Below are 25,673 nucleotides of genomic sequence, written 5' to 3'. Positions count from 1 at the left end.
GGACTTTTTTCAGAGGACCACAGCAGCACCATCATCTCCAACCATCCAGAGAGGAGTGACTCTACAACAAGCTGAGGAGGTCTGAGCTCGCAAACACCCACATACCCATGGACGTAGGGCACCTCGCCTACACCAGAGAGAGAGATTCAGGAGCACTACTATAGATCTTTGGATGTAGAGCATATGAGGAGATTAGAGGCAGATATCCGACCTTGTTTGCAGATCAGCCCACTCCACATCAGATTTTTGAGTCCAGAGACCAGCGGCAATTCAGCCGCTTCCTCATAGAGGCACAACAGCATCGGGACTCCCTTCCGAGGCAGCATCAGGTGTGAGAGACGAGCGCTAGACACAACTCACGGACTTTTTTCAGAGGACCACAGCAGCACCATCATCTCCGACCATCCAGAGAGGAGTGACTCTACAACAAGCTGAGGAGGTCCGAGCTCGCAAACACCCACATACCCATGGACGTAGGGCACCTCGCCTACACCAGAGAGAGATTCAGGAGCACTACTATAGATCTTTGGACGAGCGACGCATTCGAGCTTTTGCAGACCCAGCCGCCATCTTATGCATATTGTTCACACCCTATTCGCCCATGCATTATGTATTACATCCCGACTATGGGACTGGGTAGAGCTAGAGATAGGATAGCATCTCATTATTGTATTTACCCCAGCATATAGGTTTGCATCTTTCCCCAGTTTTGGAGCTCCCCCCCTACTTTTGTACCTTTTATCCTTTATGGATACACAAAGGACACCCACCACATGTACTTTGATTTGTCTCATAGGCTGACTTCGGCCTTTTTACAGACATTAAAAAATCTCTCTCTCTCTCTCTCTCTCTCTCTCTCTCTCTCTCTCTCTCTCAGGGTACCCCACCTACAGAGATACACCTTGCTGTTTGGAACTACAGTGGTTTTTTAGGTGCACATCTTGGTCAACTGGAGCATAGGATGAAGGGGAGGGACATACTACTATTGATAGAGACCATGCTCTAATGTCCCTCCTCACCACCACATGCTCCAATCGTTCTTTCTATGCTCCAAGCCATTTTTTATCATATGATATATGCCATAGAGAGTGTGTCAGTCACACTTCTAGGAGCTTTAGACAAAGGGTGTCTATTTGATAACTTGGTCACGATGTATACAACATTGGTGTGGTCACCAGGCATGACTGCCTCCTGGTGGACTTGGATAGAGCGACCCCTGATCATTATGATGCCAAGGATGATATGCAGCAAACCTTCAGTACCGCATGGTACAATCAGAGTGGAGGTTGCTGCGCCACCTATGTTAAATGGAGGTACTCTTTGAAACTATGATCCTCATAGACATGTGAATTTCCAGTCTCTGCTATACAGAAAGTGCTTCCGCTGGGTGTGAATTTTCAAGAAAATTCTTGTTCTTGGCAGTTATATTCTGGATAAATGCTTTACTTGGTGTCTGAGCTAGCAAGTATTTCTTTTTATTGTGTTTCTTATTGAAGTTGAAAAAATGTTTTACTACTTGCTTGGGCAGATTTTTTGCTCGTGGTGCTGAAGGATCTGTTGGTTAGACGAAAAGATTTGAGAGTTGTGTTAATGAGTGCAACTCTTAACGCAAAGTTGTTTTCCTCGTTTTTTGATGGTGCCCCCTTGCTGCACATATCTGTAAGTGTTTGGAATGCTACTAGAGTATCTCATGCCTCTTGCATTGTTGTAGAGAAAGGCTATCATTCTGCTGCTACTAGTTTCCAACATGCAGCAAGGTCTACTGAATTTAATATTGTAAACATTGCTCATTAAAACATAATAAAATTAAATGACACTGTGAGTATACTCTTCTCTCATGGTCAGCTCAATTTTGCCGCATCTTAGCTGACCATAATTTGACAGCAACTAATGACCTGATTGAGTCTCTCTGAAAAAGCGACATTTAATCTATTTACAAATCACCTGAAAAGCTGTTCTTTTTCATAAGGATGCAGAGCCCCTAATTTTCTCTAAGATGTGAAGAGCTCAAATGAATTCACATAGCATCATCATGTCCTACATGTTTTGTATGCAGATCTTGTTATAGGTCAGTTTTTTTGTCGGTAGTGCCTAGGTTTAGGTTAAAGTTTTGCCACTGGGGTGCTGCTCGTTATGTCAATTTTATCTTGAGGTACTGTGTTATCATATTGTGTTGTGGGGCTTTGGAACAGCTTGACTAAATTAATTCATATAGTTTGAATGATGTAACCAACATACTACTGCCCGCACCCCCCCCCCCCCCCCCCCCCCCCCAAAAAAAAAAAAAAAAAAAAAAGAAGAAAAAAAGTCCTTTGACAGAACAGAGAAACCACCCCACATTTTAGTAGACCCATGGATGAGAGGTTGTGAGCCTGAGCAATGTAACTAACACTTTGCGCCCATCTCTTATTGTGTTTTCTAAACACGGTATGCAAAGAGACTCTACCATGCCCCTAAGCAGCCAACAATACAACTTCTTCATAGCAACACCCATCCACCCATCCATCAATGGTGGAGCCGGCCCATACTACGCGCAGCGTGTAACGTCAACTGATCACAATGTAGGCATGCAAAGTGAACACCTTGTCTAAGGAAGTTGAGTATGTCCATTGCACACACATTCACTAGAGCACTTGCAGAGGGCCTACTAGAGGATTGGACTATGCACAGTATTGTGCCTATTTACAAGTCCTAGGCACCTGTGGGCCCGGAACTCCAAAAATGTCATGATCGGCCGTATATTGGCCAAGCTCTATGGGGCAGTGTTCAAGACATATGCAGAGTAGTAGGATCTAGGAGACTGGACAATCTTTGTGACCTCGTGATCAAGTATCCCGGTACTCGGAGTCCCTTGTCGGACAGGACAGTCTCTACTCATGTGTGTGGTAGGAGGGGTACAGTGGTGGTTGTCGGAAAGAAGTATGTAAGCTGGGACTGTTGTCCTCTAGTGTGCTGGGACTGTTGTCCTCCACTAGAGGTAGTGGGTGACTTGAGGAGTGACTTGGTGTTTGTGCAACTCAAGTAGTAAGTGGCCCAATTGTCTTTGGTCTCTTTGATGGGGGGGATGTTTGAGGATACTTTTAAAGGGGGAGAGATAATTTTCTACACAGACACATCAGAGCCGAGATAGGACACTTCCCATTGTAACAGGATACAAATGGGAGTCTACTTGTAGAAAGAAGACATGCACTGATCATACTAGTTGAGGTTCAGGGGGAGTTGCAATGTTGTTAAAAGAGGAGTTGCCCTCTATGATACAGGAAGTATGGAGAGATAAGCAGGCTAGATACATGTGGTTAGAGTGCAGATACTGTATTGTATACTGCTATATGCTACTTTTCTCCTAGTACATCCAAGTTTGTTGACTCACCCAAGGAGAATCCAAATACATGATCTTGAATGAGGATATTTGATAGTTCTTAATAGAGGGGGATGTCATCTTACTCGGAGACTTCAATGCTAGGAGAGGTTGTTATCAATTATCTTTCTTTGACATGTTGGAGGAGATGTGGGCTTGACATACGAGAGATGGAGATGGAGTGGACTTCTGAGGATAAAGGGAAAATTATGGAGTATGGGAGGTATTTTCTTCAGTTGGGCACTCTGCGTGGACTTGCCTTCCTTAATGGCCTCCTCTCTCTGCGAGTTGCACTGGCGATCCATGATCTTGCAATCTGTCCTTGACCTGTTGGTGGCTCAGCTGGTCATGCCTATGTATCTTTCTGTGGATTTTGAGTACACTGTTGATCAGGCTCAAGACACAGCCCCTCGATATCCGAGATACTATTTCTGTAGAGAGACTGATCATGTATACATGGGGGAGATCTATAGGCTACTTGTCAGGAGGGTCCTTGGATACCATTTCCAGAGATTACACGACGTCTTACTGACATTCTCCACACAACTGCTACCACAGCCTTCCCATACTCAGGGCCTAAGTGGAGAGCCCATTCTGGGATAATGTCTCAAAAAAGCTGGTACGATGATGAGGGCTGTGCCACCCCTTGAAGTGTGAGGTGGCTCTTGGATCTACTTCACATAGAGAAGCTTAGAAACTCTTTCGATGTCTCATGTCAAAAGAAGAGAGCTTTTTTTTTGGAAAAATCAGGGCTGTATATTACTGAGTACAATATAATCCCCAGCGGATGCCAAAATAGCCTATCACGTGGGGTTTACAAGCGGAATGTAAGGTTGAGAGCCACTATAGTGACAACTCGACTAGAACAATCTCATGGTGGTCTGTATGATGAGTGGAGGAGAAACAACTGAGGAGGTGCATAATGCCATGTAATCTGTCCACCTGTAAGTGTGAAGAAGAGTGGAGATCGGGCCCAACGCCGAAGGAAGTCAAATCGACGAGCCTCGGCTGCTCTAGATGTACCTGAGGAAGAATCCCACTGCCAAATGAGGGTGTGAATGATGTCCAGCCAAATGGCAGTGAGGGTATCCTGAAGGAGCTGTGGAGCTGCACTGAGAACGTGAAGACAACAAGCTCTCCAAACATTCCAGAGTGCAATGCTAGTGATGACTGAGAAGATTTCATCACGGGTCTGAGGATCCCCCTGCCAAACAATTTGTGGTAACATAGCCAAAGTCCCTCGCCGGTAACCAGTCGAGGTAAGCATAAGAGCTGGATCTGTGTCTGAGCCCTCGTAGAAAAGATGCGGTCCTGGCATCGGCATCAACCAGGAGACAGATCCCCAAGTGACAAATCCATGTTGAACACCAGCTCTGCTAAGTAAAAAGCAAACTGCTAGCCACACTACATGAGAAGACGAGCATGACCAAAGACAGTGTGCAGGTGACTCAGGTAGGCGCAAAGAACAATGAGTACATAACGGATCATGACCCATACAAGCTAACCAAGTCCCAACTGGAAGTCCCCCATGTGCAATCATCCACAGGAAAAAAGAAATACGACAAGCCACATGTAAATCCGAGATGGTTGACCAAAATTGCTGTAGATAGGCATGGGAGAGACCTGAATGTAACCAGAAACGCATACGAGTGGGCTGCTCTGGGTGCTGTCTAATCAATGCGAATCTTCCAATTCTGACTGTGTACTCAAAGAATGATACATGTGCACCGGTGGGGTTAGAGTGAGGCCAATGCCACTCACCTGGGTCCCAATAAAGCTGAGATAGGGCACGACCCTCCCACACCCAAAGCCTCCAAAGTGAAACATCAGCGGAAGCGAAACGGGGGTCAACACGACGCTTCCCGCGGGAGCCAACTACTCGTATGGCCTCCCATCGAGCGCCGGGGTAGACAAGGTGCGGAGAGGTAGTAGCATACGTCAATCTAGCATGCATCCCCGGAGAGTAGTCAGTATCTACTGTGAACAGCATGGTGTCGAAACGAACTAATAAGAGAGTGCTCTGAGCAAAGAGGCCTTCCCAGCCACAATGTGGAGGCATCTGAACCGTGCCTCGCATGACTGCGTCCCAGTGTGAAGGAATGGCAGAGTCAATCTCAAGCAGTCTGTCTGTTACCCCGCGACCAATGTCATAATGTTCTGCCACAAAATCTGCATCCAGCATACGTGTCTCATGAAACAACCGCATAGAGGCAGCAGGGCTAGTGTCCCAAGCAGCCCAATCAATGTGAGTCCTCTCTCCAAGCTGACGGGGTGGATTAATCGAAGAATCAAGAACTGCATCATTCCAAATGAGAGGCTGGCGCTCAATCTCCTCACGACATGAGGGAGGTGAGCGTATGATAGCTCGTCGCATGGATACCCAAATCTGAAGGAGCGATCGAATGAAGGGTGAGAGAGTGCTGGTGCACAAGGGGGCATCCGTAAAGAGAAAATGATACCCTGTTTGCCAAGTATGGCCATCTCTAGTGCCGAGGCGTGGAGTTGCTGTGGAAAGAGCGGCCTGAAGAAGCATCTTCCAAGGTTCTTGGCCGGGAAAAAGACCCCGAACAATAAGCTTGGTAAGAAGGGCGCGGCTCTGTAATTCTGGATCAATAATGCCAATGCCACCCGTTGACCTAGGACGAATAATCGTGGACCAGCGAACTCGAGCACGAGTATCAGTAGTCCCATCTGTGCCACTCCATAAAAAGTTCCGCACGAGTCTGCGGAGCTGAGCTATCACACCAGAATATAGCATCCAACAGGAGGCCGTATACCATAGTGTAGCCAGAATGACTTGGTTGGCGACCAATGCACGGCCAGCCAACGACAGATGACGTGAAGACCAATGACATAGCTTCTTGCGAATAGACTGTAGTATGGGTGCAAACTGCTGCTGTGAGGAAACGTCAAATCCAACCTGGAAGCCGAGATATCTGCATGTCTGACCTGGCTGTAGCCATGTGAAACCATGAGTTACCCCCTAAGTAGGTATGTCCTCACTGCCAACCAGTAACCCGTAGGATTTATGCCAGTTAATGCGTGCACCACTGGCAATGCAAAAAACCTCCAGGGCTCTCCGCATGGCATCAAGAGCTGCTAGCAAATAGCGCAACATGAGCATAGTGTCATTAGCAAACTCCTGATCGATAAGGTCCGGAGCTGAAGGTACTGGCATGGTCAAGCCACGGAATGCATGACTCTGAGCACGAAGAAAGTCGGACATAGTCTCGCCTACAAACAGATACAGATATGCTGCTAAAGGACATCCCTGACGGACAGATCGAGAGAGCTCAAAACTGCGGGGTGGTGCCAGGAGGGCGCTCTTTATGCTCAGCGAAGAAGTCCTTATTCATTCGATCAGCTTTAGCTATCCAATGAGATACTGAAGCATGATGAGTGAACTCAGACCTAGCCTCCTGTACGCGACGAATTTCCTTTGTGAGCTCTGTCTGTGTAGCAGCGAGATAAGCATGCTGAGGACACTCCTCAAGCAAGCGTTGTGTGGAACCAAGAGGAATGTGGAGGTCAGACTCGGGTACTCTCAGCTGACGATGAATATTAGCAGTCTGATCACGGTAGTAAATACTAGAGTGAGTAATGCAATGGGCAAGGAACTCTCCAGAGCTTTCTTAGTTCAGCTTGAGAGAGATCTGTACCAGCTTTTCTTGAGTCAGAAATCAAAAGAGGCATGGAGACTTTTTAGAGAGCATTCTCCCACTAGACTCATTACATCTCGCGACACGTGGGAACAATATTCAGCTACTTTCTATACTCTGCCAGGCCAGCCTCCTATGCTAGACCCACCTGAGCCTTGTCTAGAGACTTCTACATTTTCTATACAATATTCAGCAACTTTCTATACTCTGCCAGGCCATCCTTCTATGCTAGACCCACCTGAGCCTTGTCTAGAGACTTCTACATTTTTTAGAGCAAGTATGGTTTGTAAAGCCATTTGTAGACTTTACATGAGGAGAGCACAGGACCATGATGAGGTGCTGGCTAGACATCTTTTATACTCCAGAAGTATGAGGGGAGAGCTTTTGGCTTGTATGTTCAGCAAAGCTATGTGTGAGGGCTTTCCAGAGAGCTGGAGCACAAACACCATTGTGCCCATGTTCAAATCAGGAGATCTGACCTTACCGACCAACTATTGCCCTATTATGGTCAAGCTGTATTCATCTATATTGGAGCAGGAGCTAGGGTGTTGGGCAGCGACTGGGTCTTCAAGCTCAAGGGCAGGTAGGTTTCAGGAGAGGCTTTTCCACTCTTGATCACATCCTCATGCTAAGGGCGATTATAGAGGAGGGTAGAGCACATAAGGAATGGATAAATTCTTGCTGTGGACTTCCACAAGCCTTTGACACAGTTCCAAGAGCAAGGCTGATGTGTTGACTACACGAAATGGATGTGCCTAGGGAGCTTGTATGGGGATTTGGCACTTTGGGAGACAGTGGTGGGTAAAGTGCACACATCAGAGGGTATCTCAGGACTTGCCTTCTCTCTATGGGGCCGATACAGGGATAAGAAGGGATTTTAATTTTTAAATAATATTGTGAGAGGAGACAAAGGAGCCCCTCTCTTACGCACTTGGATACCCCTTCTATTGGATATTGTGCTTAGTGCAGATTCGCCGCAAGGGCTTTAGAGACATCTTGATGTATACAATGGCACATGCATATGCACATGATCGTAAGCTCTTAGTGAACCTTGGTAAAAACAAGCTCATGGTGTTTAATACTACAACTTTGTCGGGAAAACTAACTAAGACTCCTCTTTAGCTATATCAATAGTCCTCAACAAGTTCAACATTGGAAAAGCTAGAAAACACACTTGAGAACCCACAACATAAAGCATGTGCTCTGCACGAATTTACCTTTGGGCATCCACCGAATGGACCACAAGGGTAGTACCTGTCTAAGCATGGAATTATAACATATGTCAATCAATGTGGTTAAAAACAAGAGATACCTCTTTCGCAATCCAACATCGAAAAACCATAGTTTGCAATACGTCTCTCTCAATTTGCATAGGCATGACCACAACAATTCTTACCTCCAGACTTCTATTCAATCAACATTGTAGAAAACCGACGATATATAGACCATGGCATCACTAGTTGGATACTTTGATACTTGAGAGAAACTTCAAAAATTGAGATGAAAAAGTTTTGAACATGTCGTGAATTGATACCACATAACACATGCAAAATGATCAAAAAACATTTTTTTTTTTGAGACGACTATGTGTAGAGGAGTCTGATTGAAGACACAAATGCAGGGCAAAGAGAGAGGAGACGGCCTATCAACAAAAAACCTGCACAAACCTTGACTTCTACTGAACTTTGGTTTTGGTCTTCTTGAGTTTTCTTTTGTATCAACGCATCGCAAAAAACCTTGAGAAAATAAAGTGCTAAACCTTGTATGCTAGCTGACAGTATGCATTTGATTTGCCCTGCATCTACATATCCTTGCTAAATGAAGGTTTTAGAGCCATCAAAAGAAAGCCCACACATCAAGGCTTCACATCCCTATGTGCACATATAATTATAGAAATACCAGGTTTTTAAAGACAAAGTGCATGCATTAAGTTTGGTGGCTTTGTAGCAAGGACCGAGGCTTTAATTTGGGCTCGAGTATCTTGGGAATTAGCTTTGTATCTAATCAACAGGTTGGATGGATATTTTTATCCTCTTGTTTCAACCCTTTGATATTGGCAAGAACAGTTAGCTGTTTCTAAAGGCTTGACTATATTGTTGTATGGTCTCGAATGCGAAAGCTGTTCAATCTCATTTCAATGACCTGCACATAGGGGGAGGCAAGAACTGAGCAAAAGAGCATCTCATAAGGAAAATCTGTTATCTTTTTACTATCGATCAGTTTGGGTACCCCTAACAGTTCAATGTGCATCATGATTTTGAGTGGAGTTTTTGGGTAGCTTGTGCTAAATGCTCAACATATATAATGACCTCTTTGCTGCCTTAACATTTACTGGACTAAGGTAGAGCTGCGAATCTTTTAGGCCTTCATTACTTGGGAGGTGCTTAAACGAAGGATTTTTGAGCTAATATACATCTAGGACTAATGCTGAAGGAGCCAGCAATGCAGTAGTTTATATCTTATCCCAAGCTTTGGCCTTGAGACTAAGATGCAGATCTGTGGGTCTTATCCTCTGTGAGACTTAATTTTGGTGCATAGTTGTCTTTTCATGCTTCCAAGTCTGCAAGAAATGTCTATGATGGTATGCCTATGGCTTTTTTGCAAATATGCCGCTAATCCCTTCTGGTATTGCTAGGTCTTTTGTCCTTAAAGAATTGAGGAGTCTCTTTTTTTTTCGAGTATTGTAAACCACAAGTTTTGCCATAGAGGATATCTGAATGTTGTTAATCTCCTCTGGTATTATGCTAGGGGCTTTTGTCCGAAGGTTTTCTGCCCTTGGAATTGAGGGGTTTCTGTTCTTGTCAAAGTGTTGGAAACACATAAAGTCCACAAGTTGTGCCATATGATAGGTTCAGGGGAGATGTGCAAAAACATATTTTTTCTATCTATCTTCAATGACAGAATTTCTGCTATGCACAAAATAATGAGGATGTTGTAGGCCTGGATGAAAATTCACATAGGAATTCTCGGCGACATCAGCTAGTGAAAGGGAAGATTTAGACAGCCCTAGTGCTATGAAACTATTGGGTGATTGATTTACTTAAATACACATTTGTGTTTAGATTTTTACTTGATAATTGTTTTCTGATGTAGGGTTTCACATATCCAGTCAACATACATTTTCTAGAAGATGTCCTGGAGTTGACAGGTTATAGGTTTGGTGAATTCGATCAAGTGGATGATTATGGTCAAGAAAAAGCATGGAAAATGCAGAAGATGATGCAAAGAAGTAAGCGAAATCCTCTAGTTGCTTTAGCTGAGGTAACTTCTAAAATCAGTTTGTAACTGCAACAAATGTTTTATGGCTTTGGTAGTGATTCAATTAGTTTGTCTTGTCATTGCAAGGATGCTATTGCAAATGCAGATTTAAGGAAGTACAGTGGGGAAACGCAGCTCTCCTTATCTCAATGGAATCCAGAATGCTTTGGTTTTAATCTCATTGAGGCTGTACTTTGTTATATCTGCAAAAGTGAACGAGAAGGGGCGATTTTAGTTTTTATGACTGGCTGGGAAGACATCAATGCATTAAAAGATTGTTTAATGCGAAATCCTCTACTGGGTAATCCAAGCAAAGTCAAGCTCTTACCTTGCCATGGTTCAATGGCAAGTGCAGACCAGGTATGAGTTTGATTTCAGTATACCTTATGAGAAAATCCAATAATACAAATCTTACAGTGAGTTGCAAATTTCAGAAGCTGATATTTGAGCCCGTACCAGCCAAGATACGTAAAATTGTTCTGGCAACTAATCTGGCAGAGACTAGTATCACAATCAACGACATTGTTTTTGTGTTGGATTGTGGTAAAGCAAAGGAGACTTCATATGATGCTTTAAACAATACACCATGCCTGACACCAACCTGGATATCTAAAGCTTCGGCTCGTCAGGTATTCTTGCTTTTAATACCTATTATTAGAGGTTGGAAAAGGAAATAAGGACTATTCTGGGTTGGCATGTTATGATCAAGCCCAAGTTGTTTGCGCATTTACTGCAGAGAAGAGGACGGGCGGGTCGTGTCCAGCCTGGTGAGTGTTATCATCTGTATCCCAAAGCAGTTTTTGAAGCATTGACGGAATACCAGGAACCAGAACTTCTTCGAACCCCTTTGCACTCTCTTTGTTTGCAAATAAAAAGCCTGAAGCTAGGAAATATTGGGGATTTCTTGGCTAAAGCCATGCAGACTCCAGATCCACTCTCTGTGAGTTGAAGAGTCCTTTTTAAACGATTTTAGCATTTAAGTATTTCAGTGCCGATTACAGAACATGTCATTTCAGGTTCGCAACTCAGTGCAACTCTTAAAGACCATTGGAGCTCTGGATGATGAAGAAGAACTTACAAACCTTGGTTAGCTTTCTTTGTACTCTGGAACTAAATCACGTTGAAATCCTTAATTGAAAGGTTCTTGAATAGCTAGGAGTTTTCGCTTGGAAAGGTTTTTTTCAGGTTAAATCCATAGGTAACTTCGAGAATAGTTGTTATTGCATATTTGGAGGCAAAACTAGTCAAAAAGTGCTATTGTGAGGGCCCCTGACCAACAAGAAATACGGGGTCCATTTGATAAGTCTCCAACCCTATTTCCATAGACTTAGAGAACCAGTGGACATTGCCCTTGTGACATCGTGGCTTTAGGCATGAACCCTTCACTCCTTGCTACACTTGTGGCTTTAGGCATGAACCACTAGTGGAGGGTTGGTCTTATCTTGCATTGTAGAAACCAAGGGAAAACTATAACCCAATAGGTGACGCTCTACTTTTTATACTTTATACATACACCATAGGGTCGTGAGTCTTAGCGCCTCCTCAAAGCAAAAGGCAGAGACCGTTTAGCTTTTTACCCCATAGCTTTCAGAGGCACAACCGTCAAGTCTCGCTAGTTTCTAAGGCAAGACACATGATACGCTAATTTTTTTTTTTTTTGGAAAGCTACCTAACTTATTGGGTCTACCTGTCCATAAAAGTTGCCGTCGTGGTATCATTCTCCCACTTTCCACACTGTACTTACACCACTTCGCTTTTTGTTTCCTAATTACTACCACATTGTGAAAAACATTCAAGTTCTTTTATTAGTTTATGTGACATGTTTGTTTCAATAGTCTTCATACCTGAAAACCTTTTTTTGAAAGCAAAATATTTAATTCAAAACACTCTTGGAATAGGTTTCTCTTAGAAAATTCTACTTGCATAGTTAGGACAAATGTGCATATACATTATCAAAAGCCCTTGCCATCTTGAACGTCCCATACTGCTCGGTTAATAACTCGCTGAGCCAACTTGAGTATCCTTCTGCCAACAGCAACAACGGTGCCAACTTGGACGTTGTCTCACACCACAAAAAAACAAGAAGTCCCTCCGGGCTAACCTGAATGTACTCCCGTCATTGCGTCAATGGTGCACCTTGAGCATCATCTCACGCCGTGACAACTACCACGTGATATCAATGCTAGTAAGTAGAGAGTCTAAGAGAAACGTGCCAAAAAGAGAACCGTGCCAAAAGGTTGGGCAATTATTCTTTCTTAATCAACGAGTCTACCTTAAAACATTTTTTTCTTAGTTTACAACCAAATGTCGTGTTTTCAAGGATAAACCCTTCATGTATCGGTTAGTGTTTTTCTTAAGATGGATTTCTATTGATTTTCTATAGTCACGCATGCAATGCATGCATAACTTAAAATGACATTGGCGGTAGGTTTAACAGGTATAGCTTCCTTATACTCAACTGGTGCCACCAGTTTGCAGGGACCGGCCTCATGGTCGTTTGCTGCTTGATGTCAAATTCTTTTACATGGTGCTATAGTGTATGTGGCCTAGCTGCTACTACACTTGGATTACTTTAGTAGCCTCTTTTAATTTCCCATAGTAGCCAAGAATGCACTTAGATACACTCTCATAATTTTTTGTAATTTCTTCTATTTATTTTCGTTATTTTAGAGCTAATTTTAACATAAATGCTTAATTTATAAATTCGTATGAACTAAGTAGGCTCTCTAACAATTACGATAATAGATATAGCTAAGAGCTATCCGCCATAATTATCTAGGAATTAGTTGAATTGTCTAGTTTTTTTTTTTTTGGCTTAATTTATAATAAAAAAGACAACTTTGCGAATAATAATTGGCAAATGGACAAAAAACATGCAAAGTGTAAAAACTCCAAAAATTTGCAAATTGCTAAAGTTGCAACTGTATCCGGATTTTGCGCCAACATGACATGATACATGATACCCAGCCCGCCTTTTGCGTTCATAATGTTATACTCGACGATTCGGAAGCGTAGAGCAATGGGGAGAATACGCGAGAGAGAGAGAGAGAGAGAGAGAGAGAGAGAGAGAGAGAGAGAGAGAGAGAGAGAGAGAGAGAGAGAGAGAGAGAGAGAGAGAGAGAGAGAGAGAGAGAGAGAGAGAGAGAGAGAGAGAGAGAGAGAGAGAGAGAGAAAGAAAGAAAGAAAGAAAGAAAGAAAGATTTTTAACGTCTATGTCAGGCCGAAATCGGCCTATGAGACAAATCAAATGTACATGGTGTGTATGTCATCCGTCTATCGGAAAGACAAATGAAACAAAAACTGATACAAAACTGAACTGAGTGTAGGTAGTGGGGTATCTGAGGAGGGATGGAGCTCTATCTCTAGGGGTATATGCATGTCTATATGCTCAAGGTAGTACAATCATGAGAATGCATCAAGCTATCTAGCTCCATCCTGTACTAATGGGGGGATGTAAGATGTGGTACATGGGCGGGTCTGGTGCCAAGGCTGCCCGGATGAAAGCTGTCGGGTCGGCCCTCATCCGGGCCACTCGCTCCTCAGTGGCACGGCGCTCCCGGGCTCGGATCTCCTCGATCTGTCGGTGGTGGGAGCTCGCGCCCCTGTAGCCTGTGACTCGTGGTCGTTGTCTAGCTCGGCTCACCTCCGCCTGTGGGAGTGTCACTCCCCTCTGAGTGTCTGGTGGGGGAGGGGCGGTAATCCTCTGAAAGAAGTCTGTGAGCTGCGACTGTCTCCCCTCTGTCTGTGTAGCTGTGTGTGGCTGTAGTAGAGAGAGAGAGAGAGAGAGAGAGAGAGAGAGAGAGAGAGAGAGAGAGAGAGAGAGAGAGAGAGAGAGAGAGAGAGAGAGAGAGAGAGAAGAAATGAAATGAAATGTTATATTAACGTCTTCAAAAGGCCAAAATGACCTATGAGACCAATCAGTTACAAAATAGTGAATCTAATACCATGTCTGGGTACAAAAGAACTAGAAGTGGAACAAAATACTACTACTACTACTACTACAATCTAAAACTACGTGGGTGTAGCAGCTGATACAATAGGTACCCGGTAAACTGGATGTAACAGTGTGTGAAACAAAGATGGAAGAAATGGTGAGGATCCATCCTCATCTGCACTCTGGATGTCGAGAGAGTATGGCTCGAATCTTCTGTTGTAGTCTCCGTCGATGCTGTGTAGCTCCTCTCCTCAGTCGCGGTCGTCTGTATCTCTGTAGCTCCAATGCTCGGTCGATGAGAGAGAGAGAGAGAGAGAGAGAGAGAGAGAGAGAGAGAGAGAGAGAGAGAGAGAGAGAGAGAGAGAGAGAGAGAGAGAGAGAGAAATGAAATGTTATATTAACGTCTTCAAAATGGCCTTTGAGACCAATCTGTTACAAAATGGTGAATCTAATACCATGTCTCGGTACAAAAGAACTAGATACTACTACTAGAATCCATCCTCATCTGCACTCTGGATATCTAGAGAGTATGGCTCGAATCCTTTGCTGTAGTCTCCGTCGATGCTGTGTAGCCCCTCTCCTCAATCGTGGCCGTCTGGATCTCCGTAGCTCCAGTGCTCGGTCGATGAGAGTACCGGTAGTGGTCGAATGAGTGGGCCGAGCTCTGCAATGATGACTGCTCCTCTGGCTGTCCCATATCTAGTGAAAATAAATTTGTAATCTGTCTCTGGGACTGTCTCTCTCTATCTCTCCTCAGTAAAGTGTCTCTATATCTGTGTAACTCAAGTAGATATAGCCCAAGACATCTCTGATCCTCATAACTCATGACCCTAGAGAAAGGACCGAAACCCTCTTTGAATAAGCAATTTGAAACGGCCCCGTATCTCATAGTACATTGTGAAATGACATATGTAATGTAGCTCTGTCTCTTGCTCTAACTGGCATAAGCGGCATATCCTGCTATCTGCTGATATCCCTCTACATCTATTAGTCTCAATCTCCAGCTGATGTGAGGATGTGCGTATATGACCAGTGGCACATCACAAACCATGAGACATATGTGTGGCCATGTAGCTGGGTCCAATCACAAACCCGTCTCCTGTGAGGTGGAGAAGATGCTCTCTATAGAAAGCCATCTTCGTGCCCAACTCCTGTGGCGGCTCTATCCATGTCATCCTGTTATCCGGTTGGATCAGGCCCTGACGGATGAGTCTAGTAATCTCCACCCGTGTAAGAGACATCGAGGGTGCCTAAAGAGAGTACTGGAAAGGGGGCAGCCTTTCCATGGTGAAACCATGCGTCTGAAACCATGATGTCATCTGAGCATACCAGCATGAAGTGTCCCCCTGAAGAGCTAACTGTCTTGAAGACTCAAGGGCCAGTCTAGCATATCTGTCTCTAGTAGTATCCCACAAGCTGTGCACAAAGGAGACTGATCTGGTATGCGCCTTAATCTCCATAGGAGGGGAAGCTAGCTCTGCTCGAATGATAGCGTGGGGTACGGAGGCCTTGGCTTTGATCAATCGAGAGATCATAGATACCAAGGGCCTCTCCATACGTCTCCAACCATCCTGGCCTACAGAAGGTCCCCATGTCTACACCCCATACAACATAGCTGAGGCTACTAAGGTATCAAAGAGCCGTAACTTTGTCCGAGGTTCTTGCAACTGAACCTGCGAACACATCCTCTCCAAGCCTCCCTAGGCCGTAAAAGCTCTAGTCAATCTAGTCTGCTGCTCTCCCCAAAGAAAAGCTTGACCTAGTGAAGACAACCCCAAGGTAAGTGTATGCATCTATATATTCTACAATCTCTTGACATATGTGAAAGTCGGTGCTGATCTCCTGATCCACTGTGGTGTGGTGTTAAACACCATAACCTTGGTTTTACCAAGGTTTACATACAATCCACTATCCTCTACAAATTTGTGTAATGCATCCAACCGTCGCTGCATACCCTCTGGTGAGTCAAAGATCAACACAATATCATCAGCATATAATAACAATGGGATCCACGTCCCTGCCAGCTGGGCACCTCTATCACCCTCTCTGTCAATGTAATCAGACACCTCATCAACATACATACCAAATAGAGTAGGGGACAATGGGCAATCCTGTTTCACCCCAATGGTGGAGTGAATTAAATTAGATATCTCCTCTGGAGTGCGTACATGTCCCATCACTGATCTGTATAGAGCCATAATTCCCCAGATCCACGTCTGTGCATCAATTGAGTTCTCGGTACCATGTCAAATGCTTAGCGGAAATCCACAAAGCTACAATAAATCCGTCTCCCATGTGACCTGCCCTCCTCAATGATGGCTCTGAGTGTCAGAATATGATCAAGATTGGAGAAACCCCTCCTGAAACCGGCCTGGCCCTTTGCTCGTATAACCTCACCCTCTGCCCAATTACTCAATTGCTGCTCAAGAATGGATGCATACAATTGTGCCAATGTGTGCCCAACCATAATAGGGCGGTAATTCCCAGGCCCTGTAGGATCGCCTGCTTTGAAGATAGGCACAATAGTAGATAACCTCCAAGTCTCAGGTAACCCCTCACACATGGCACGATTGAACAACACTGCAAGAACCTCTATCAACATATCTCTAGCTTGTGTAAAGTGCTCTGGTACTAGACCATCATGATCATATGCCCTACTGGTCCTCATCCTGTCAATGGCTCTCTTTACCATGTCATGGTAAAGAAGGTGCTGGTCGGTGGGCATGGCTCTGTAGGATCTGGAAGCGGGTCCTGTCCGAGAACCGTAGCGAGACTTGTATCAGTTGTTCTTGAGAAGAGACTCAAGAGAGGCATGGCGATTCTTTCATGAGCACTCCCCTCTCACAATGATTACTTCTCCTGATGTGTGGGGCCAGTATGCCTCATAGTATGCCTCATCGTTATATCCATCTGGGCCAAGTAAGCTCGTTTCTTCCGTCGCACAAGGCATCGGGAAGCAATCCGAGATTGTCCGTAGGTGATGACTCCTAAAAGGAGATCCCTCTGAAGCTGGGCTCTCATCTCTCTGCACTCCTCATCATACCAACTATTCTGGGGCATGCTCCCAGAATATCGCCGCCGACCCGGCTGAGTGTGTGGGTATGCCTCTGTGTGTCTGTGTGTGTGTGTTTGAGAGAGAGAGAGAGAGAGAGAGAGAGAGAGAGAGAGAGAGAGAGAGAGAGAGAGAGAGAGAGAGAGAGAGAGAGAGAGAGAGAGAGAGAGAGAGAGAGAGAGAGAGAGCATGGCAGACAATGGGTTGTAACCATTCCTTCCGTCCTCGTCAGCAACCTACAACGCATGCAGCCCCCAATGTTACCTCTCCTGCTCCCTCTCAAGTTTCCACCACCCCCTTACCCCCTGCTTCTCCTCGCCATTCTTCTTCTTCAGTACAGGATCACTTACCTCTGCTACCAGCTCCTCCTTCACTTGCCATTCCCCCGCCCGCTCCTTCCCCTCTTCCCGAGGTCCCTATTCCCATGCAGATGGATCATTCACCGCTATTACCTCTCCCTTTTCCTCCTCTCCCTCTTGCCCTTACTCCCCCCCCTCCACCTTCTCGTCCTCCCCCTCCCTCAGCCGTTCATACTTACGTCCCACGCAGTTTTCTCAGCTCTTGCCCTCTTTCCTGGGGCACTCATCGGGCTGAAATGTGCGGTGACTCAGAAGGGCCATTGCGGGTGCAGCTCTTTAATGTGCGGTGACTCACAAGCCAGGTTGTGTTCCCTCTTTAATAGGCAGCCGCTCTCAGCCTACCCATTCTTTTTCCTTCCATTCCACGCAGCTCACGAATGGTCCGAGGATCAGGTTCTACATTTTGTGCATGCACAAACTATGGCTAAGCTTCATTTATGGTTGTCTACTTGAGCGGATGTATTGTCTCCACACTTCCCTTCATGTATTGGTGCTATGGAATGGAGTGATGTTTATGCTTGCTATTCATTGCCTATGGTCATTCATGTATCCTCAGATGTGGTGCTTCCTATGTCTATGCGCATTTGGGGTGTCAAAGCTGCAAAATCGGTAATGCAATGTAAACAAGCTGAGGTCCGCAGTTGGTGCAATGAGACACCATATTTTAGAGAGGGATTGCGGGTTGCTTTCCTACCGCCCGAAGCTCACCCCTTGGATGGCCAGCTGCCTCCAAGAAGATGCGCAATTAGTCAGATGCTCAACCAATTCTTTCATGCAGACTATGGTTTTACATGTAGTTTCTTGGAATGCTAATGGTTTACAGACTTCTCAGGTAAGAGGTTCTCGTAAGCTTTTACTTCGCAGAGATTTACACGCACATGTAGTAGACACTGTGGATATATTACTAGTACAGGAGCATAAGATTGCCACTCCCTTTGGTAATCTCATGCCCTTGGGCGCTCACACTTTTTGGGAGCCTGCTTTGGGCCTTCATGGACAGAGTTGCGGTGTATGCATCTCAGTGGGGCCACGTTACTTGGCCTTAGTTCAGCAGCATGGCACCCTTGTTTCTGGCAGAGCAGTCTATGTTTCTATTCGGATTTGGGACTCTATCATTGGTTTTATGTGAGTCTATGCACCCACTACTCCTCCGGAGAGGGCTACTTTTTGGTCCTCCTTGGCTGCTGTTCTACCTGCTGTAGACTCTTGGGTTGTTGGAGGCGACTTCAACAACGTCGAGAGCGACTCTGATTGGCAATCCATCACACCTCCAGTTCTATCATCCATTTCTCCCGATGAGCAGCTAGCTTGGGATCGATTTCTTCTAGCTATTCAAGGTGTTGACGCCTGGCACATATCCTCTTTTGGTCACCACCCTGCTACACTTCATTACTCTCAGGGGTTTCAGAGGCAGTAGGGGAGATTATTAGAGCGACTTGATCGTTTTTACATTGGCCCTTGGGCAGTAGCTCTAGGTGGATTTACTACTATTTGGAGAGGGACCAGCCTCTCAGATCACCCATCTCATTGTTTATCTCCTTCACTAGATCCTCTGCACAGAGACGAGGCTGCCGCATCCCTGACAATGTTCTCACCACTGAAGTTTTGCAGCAACAGATTCGTGACTTATGGTCCACGGGTGCTTCTTATTGTGGTCTCCCTGGAGAGTTCCTTGCTCATTGCATTACTCAGTCTAGTATTTACTGCCGTGATCAGACTGCTATTATTCATCGTCAGTTGAGAGTACGCGAGTCTGATCTTCACATTCCTCTTGGTTCCACACAGCGCTTGCTTGAGGAGTGGCCTGAGGATGCTTATCTCGCTGCTAGACAGACAGAGCTCACAGAGGAGATTCGTCGCGTACAGGAGGCTAGGTCTGAGTTCACTCATCATGCTTCAGTATCTCATTGGATAGCTAAAGCTGATCGAATGAATAAGGACTTCTTCGATGCGCATAAAGAACGCCCTCCTGGCACCACCCTCAGGACTTTGTGTGATGCTCAGGGAACACTTCATATGCATCCTGATGTTATTCTTGATATGTCTGCAGATTATTTTGAGGCATTGTTCACTGCTGATGTATGCATTACTGAGGTTTTACTTGCCCGTGAGCAGATCTAGCATCACACCCGACGTCGTTGTACAGACACTATGGCAAAGATCTTGTTGGCTCCATTCACACTTGCAGAGCTTCATGCTCCTATCGAGAGTCTAGATCCATCTTCCTGTCCAGGCGAGGATGGCCTCACTAGAGCTTTCTTTGTGACCTATTGGGATGTATTGCATATACCACTGCTTCGTGGTTGTCAGGATATCTTTGCATCAAGATATATGTATCCGGATCTTTGTTCAGGTCTCATATCTCTTATTCCGAAAGGGTGTGACACCACTCAGCTCTGCCAGTGGAGACCTATTACCCTACTCCCTTCGGTCTATAAGACATTAGCGTTACTGATCAGCCATCGCTTGCGACCGTTCTTACCAGATATTATTCATACTTCTTATACAAGCTTTGTCATGGATCGATGCATACTGGATAATATCTTCACTTTTTATGAGGCAGTAGAGTGGGCCAGATCATCTTCTGAACCTCTCGCTTTTTTCATCCTTGACTTCGAGAAAGCATACGATCGTGTTGAGTGGGACTTTCTCGAAGGATCACTAGCCAGATGGGTTTCCCTGCGAGATGGATCTCCGGCATTTCCGCTCTCTTCAGGACTGCCAGCAGTGCTGTTACTATTGGTGGTCGTGTTAGTCGCAGTTTTGAGCTTTCTCGATCTGTCGGTCAGGGATGTCCTTTAGCAGCATATCTGTATTTGTTTGTAGGAGAGACAATGTCTGACTTTCTTCGTGGTCAGAGTCATGGATTTCGTGGCTTGACCATGCCAGTACCTTCCGCTTTGGACCTTATCGATCAAGAGTTTGCTGATGACTCTATGCTGATGTTGCGCTATTTGCTAGCAGCTCTTGATGCCATGCGGAAGGCCCTAGAGGTTTTTTGCATTGCCAGTGGTGCACGCATTAACTGGCATAAATCCTATGGGTTACTGGTTGGCAGTGATGACATACCTACTTGGGGGGTAGCTGATGGTTGCACATGGCTGCAGCTTGGTCAGACATGCAGATATCTGGGCTTTCATGTTGGATTTGACGTTTCCTCACAGCAGCAGTTTGCACCCGTACTACAGTCTATTTGCAGGAAGCTATGTCATTGGTCTTCACGTCATCTGTCGTTGGCTGGCCGTGCATTGGTCGCCAACCAAGTCATTCCGGCTACAGTATGGTATACGGCCTCTTGTTGGATGCTACATTCTGGTGTGATAGCTCAGCTCCGCCGACTAGTGCGGAACTTTTTATGGAGTGGCACAGATGGGACTACTGATACTCGTGCTCGAGTTCGCTGGTCCACGATTATTCGTCCTAGGTCAGAGGGAGGCCTTGGCATTATTGATCCAGAATTACAGAGCCGCGCCCTTCTTACCAAGCTTATTGTTCGGTGTCTTTTTCCCTGCCAAGAACCTTGGAAGATGCTTCTTCAGGCCGCTCTTTGCACAGCGACTCCACGCCTCGGCACTAGAGATGGTCATACTTGGCATACAGGGTATCGTTTTCTCTTTACGGATGCCCCCTTGTTCACCAGCACTCTCTCACCCTTCATCCGATTGCTCCTTCAGATTTGGGTATCCATGCGACGAGCTATCATACGCTCACCTCCCTCATGTCGTGAGGAGATTGAGCGCCAGCCTCTCATTTGGAATGATGCAGTTCTTGATTCTTCGGTTAATCCACCCCGTCAGCTTGGAGAGAGGACTCACATTGATTGGGCTGCTTGGGACACTAGCCCTGCTGCCTCTATGCGGTTGTTTCATGAGACACGTATGCTGGATGCAGATTTTGTGGCAGAACATTATGACATTGGTCGCGGGGTAACAGACAGACTGCTTGAGATTGACTCTGCCATTCCTTCACACTGGGACGCAGTCATGCGAGGCACGGTTCAGATGCCTCCACATTGTGGCTGGGAAGGCCTCTTTGCTCAGAGCACTCTCTTATTAGTTCGTTTCGACACCATGCTGTTCACAGTAGATACTGACTACTCTCCGGGGATGCATGCTAGATTGACGTATGCTACTACCTCTCCGCACCTTGTCTACCCCGGCGCTCGATGGGAGGCCATACGAGTAGTTGGCTCCCGCGGGAAGCGTCGTGTTGACCCCCGTTTCGCTTCCGCTGGTGCCGCACTTCGGAGGCTTTGGGTGTGGGAGGGTCGTGCCCTATCTTAGCTTGATTGGGACCCAGGAGAGTGACATTGGCCTCACTCTAACCCCACAGGTGCACCTGTATCATTCTTTGAGTACACTGTCAGAATTGGAAGATTAGCATTGATGGGACAACACCCAGAGCAGCCCACTCGTATGCGTTTCTGGTTACATTCAGGTCTCTCCCATGCCTATCTACAGGAGTTTTGGTCAGCCATCTGGGATTTACATGCGGCTCGTCGTATTTCTTTTTTCATGTGGATAATTGCACATGCAGGACTTCCAGTTGGGACTTGGCTAGCTACTATGGGTCATGATCCGTTATGTACTCGCTGTCCTTTGCGACTACATGAGTCACCTGCACACTGTCTTTGGTCATGCTCATCTTCTCATGTAGTGTGGCTAGTAGTTTGCTTTTTACTTAGCAGAGCCGGTGTTCAGCATGGATTTCTCACTTGGGGATCTGTCTCATGGTTGATGCCGATGCCCGGACTGCATCTTTTCTACGAGGGCTGAGACACAGATCCAGCTCTTATGCTTACCTCGACTGGTTATCGGCGAGGGAGTTTGGCTATGTTACCACAGATTGCTTGGTAGGGGGATCCTCAGACACGAGTTGAAGTTTTTTCAGTCATCACTAGCATTACACTATGGAATATTTGGAGAGCTCGTTGTCTTCACATTCTCAGTGCGGCTCCACAGCTCCTTCAGGATACCCTCACTGCCATTTGGCTGGACATCATTTACACCCTGATTTGGCAGTGGGATTCTTCCTCAGGTACATCTCGAGCAGCCGAGGCTCGTCGATTTGCCGTCCTTCGGCTTTGGGCCCGATCTCCACTCTTCTTCACACTTACAGGTGGCCAGATTACATGGCATTATGCCCCCCCTCGGTTGTTTCTTCTCCACTCATCACATAGACCACCATGAGATTGTTCTAGTCGAGTTGTCACTATAGTGGCTCTCACCCTTACATTCATCTTGTACACCCCATGTGATAGGCTATTTTGGCATCCGCTGGGGATTATGTTGTACTCAGTAATATACAGCCCTCATTTTTCCAAAAAAAAAAAAAAAAAGAGAGATGAAATGATTTATTAACATCTACAAAACGCCAAAATGACCTATGACACCAAACTGATTACAATCGTGAGTCTAGTACCAAGTATGGGTACAAAAGAAAAGAAAACTACAAACTGGAAACGGAGATAGGAGTGCTACTGACTCCTATGGGTGAGCTGAGCAATGGTATTACTAGACTCATTCGGCAGGATCTTATCCAACTTGATACCAGGAGGACATGGATAGAGCCATCACGGGATTTGGGTACGAAGAGGGCTGTCTATAGGTGATCACTCCCAATGCAAGCTTCCGTTGGGATCTATGCTCTCCTTTGGCGACACTCCTCATCATACCAGCTGTTCTGCATCTCTGACCAGGCTGAGTGTGTGGGTATGCCTCTGTCACTGCCCCATGTAATGTCACTGTCAGCATAGATGTGATCTCCTCCATTGTGTATACTGGCTCTAATGTACATAAAAGTCTACATATCTCCTCTGCATAGACTGAGTCAATCTCTAGTGTAAAAGTATAACGTGGATGTCTACCACCCCGTGAGGCCTGAGATGTATTGTACTCAAAGGAGACTGATAATGTCAAAAGGAGACTGATAATGTCAAAAGTGCATGATCTGCTGCTATCCCAACAGGCCTGGGCTCCACTGTAAAATCCTAAATGTGAGAGATAAGGCTCGGATGTATCAGAACATAGTCTACAATACTGGCCCCATGTCTGTGTGGAAAACAAGTAAAACGTGTAGATGATGGGAATGTCGGTAAGCCATTCAGTATGGCTAAACTTTGAGTAGTCGTCATCTCCCTGAGGTATCTCCCATACTTTGTATGCTCTCTGTCGTGTGAGCATTTCTCAAGCCCTATCTCCTCTAGTTCTAGCTCTCTGAGCATCTCCTCTGAGGTGTCATAGAAAACCGTCTGTGGACTGGCTGTACGGGCATTGAAATCCCCCAATAGTATGATGTCTCCATTCTATGATGTCTCCATTCCTGGAGAACTCCCAAATATCATCATCAAGTACAGAGTAAGGAGACTGTCCTCTTGGTGAAGCATATACTGAGGTGCTGGGAGGAAAATAGCATATGGCGATGTACAAGAAACGCCCAGTCTCTGCCCTCAACCTCACCCACATGTATCTGGCCTGATCATCTCTCCGAACTATGTGCAATAGTGGTTGGAGCTCCTCTCTGAAAAGAACTGCTACACCTCCTGATCCTCTAGTCCCATGCTCAGATCTGGTGCATGTGCGGCAAGCTGTCTCCCATCTGTATCCTAATATGTGCGGCATCAACTGTCCTGGAGCTTGATGAGTCTCTGAGTATAAAACAATGTCTCTATCTCAAAAGCTGTCCTCAAGGGCCCCCACATCAAGTCTATACGAACCATTACAGTTCCAAACCGCCATCCTGAGTGTGGTCCCATAGGTCTCACACCGTCATGTAGGGCGTGTCTCCATAATGACCACTCTTCCTTCTCTGTAAAAAGGTGTCTTCCCTTTTTTCTCTTGCGGCCCTAATCTCTGGCATGACGTCGTGCATGTGGGCAAGTTGTGAGAGGGTGAGATCGTTACCAAGGAAGATACTAGTCTTTTTGAGAGTGGGCCTCCTTCTCAAAAGGTCCTTGTCCTCAATAGAGGGGAAGCGCAATATGAGAGCTCTTCCTCTCAATGTTTCCCCCGTGCCTCCACTTTTCTTACCAACTCTCCATGCTCTTGTGTGTGTCGCTTTTTGCATACCCATTAGTACCATGAGCTCTTGTACTTTCCTCATCAATTTTGTCCCGATCGTTGAGGCGAGTAATCGTCACATGCAAGGCCCTCATACGTCTTCGTTGTTCCTCCTCAAGTGTCATGTTGATGATGGTGGGAGTGGGGATTGATACCTCCTTGCCTTTGCCCTTCTTTGCGACCGAAATCCACTTTTCCGCTTCCTCCACTTTCTTATGGGTTTTGGTAATCATATCTGTCCATGAAGGCGTTTTGGCTTCTGTTGTTTCTCCTCTTTTTTAATGGCTTGCATTTGCTCTTTGATTACCTTAAGTTCTTCTATCACTGAGGGTTGGATTTCTCCCTCTTCTAGTCCACCATTGGCTCTTGCCTCGGCTAGGTCTCTCTTCAGGGCTGAAATCTGATTCTTGAGGTCCGATGCTCCATTTTCTCCACAGTTCGAAGCTCGGCCTTGCTGATTTTCCACTGAAGAAAGACCGCCTTCTCCATCTTCCACTCTTCCATCTGTGTCTTGTATGCCTTCATCTCCTTTTCCATGTTTGCTAACCTCTTGTTGGTAGTCATAAAAGTTGATTTCTTTGTTGCTAGTGATGCCATTGCATGCAAACCACTCAAGTGGGAGGGGCTAGAGCTCTCGGGAAGTGCCGGGTTTGCGCTCATGACCTCCATCACAAGACGGCCACACTAAACACACAGCTGAGAGACCAGACGGCAATGGAACACCCACAACCCGATGCGGTTAAATATACAACCACAACCCACTGCGGGCGCTCTACCAGACCAGCCAAAGATCTAGAGGCTCAGCCCCTTGTTGTTATGCTCACGTAACCTGCACCTGTCAATAATACCAAATGGCAAGATGCCTCCGCAGATGGAAAGTCTCGCTGCCTCTGCTACAGTGACAGCACGCGGCCCCTTGTTGGTCAGCCCGCGGCGAGCAGTATACAGTCTGCCCGAGCTCCTTGGAGCTCCCTGCGAATATTTGATCTGCTGCC

General features: G+C 45.8%; 1 protein-coding gene across 2 annotated transcripts in view; it reads left to right on the top strand.

Moving 5' to 3' along the window:
• Nucleotides 1-25,673, top strand: part of LOC147440094 (DExH-box ATP-dependent RNA helicase DExH3-like) — a 226,516-nt gene that overhangs the window by 47,494 nt on the left and 153,349 nt on the right. For both annotated transcript variants that reach the window (XM_086483840.1, XM_086483839.1), the window contains exons 8-13: nucleotides 1,529-1,659; nucleotides 10,111-10,278; nucleotides 10,363-10,635; nucleotides 10,710-10,904; nucleotides 11,012-11,215; nucleotides 11,292-11,361. In XM_086483840.1, coding sequence (XP_086339966.1) covers nucleotides 1,529-1,659; nucleotides 10,111-10,278; nucleotides 10,363-10,635; nucleotides 10,710-10,904; nucleotides 11,012-11,215; nucleotides 11,292-11,361 — 1,041 coding nt within the window. The remainder of the gene's footprint in view (nucleotides 1-1,528; nucleotides 1,660-10,110; nucleotides 10,279-10,362; nucleotides 10,636-10,709; nucleotides 10,905-11,011; nucleotides 11,216-11,291; nucleotides 11,362-25,673) is intronic.

The sequence above is a fragment of the Adiantum capillus-veneris genome, chromosome 16, assembly GCF_014529385.1.
Source record: "Adiantum capillus-veneris isolate H3 chromosome 16, ASM1452938v2, whole genome shotgun sequence".
Taxonomy (NCBI): Eukaryota; Viridiplantae; Streptophyta; class Polypodiopsida; order Polypodiales; family Pteridaceae; genus Adiantum; species Adiantum capillus-veneris.
The sequence above is the reverse complement of the archived record's forward strand: the minus strand, read 5'-3'. Positions and strand labels throughout refer to the sequence as shown.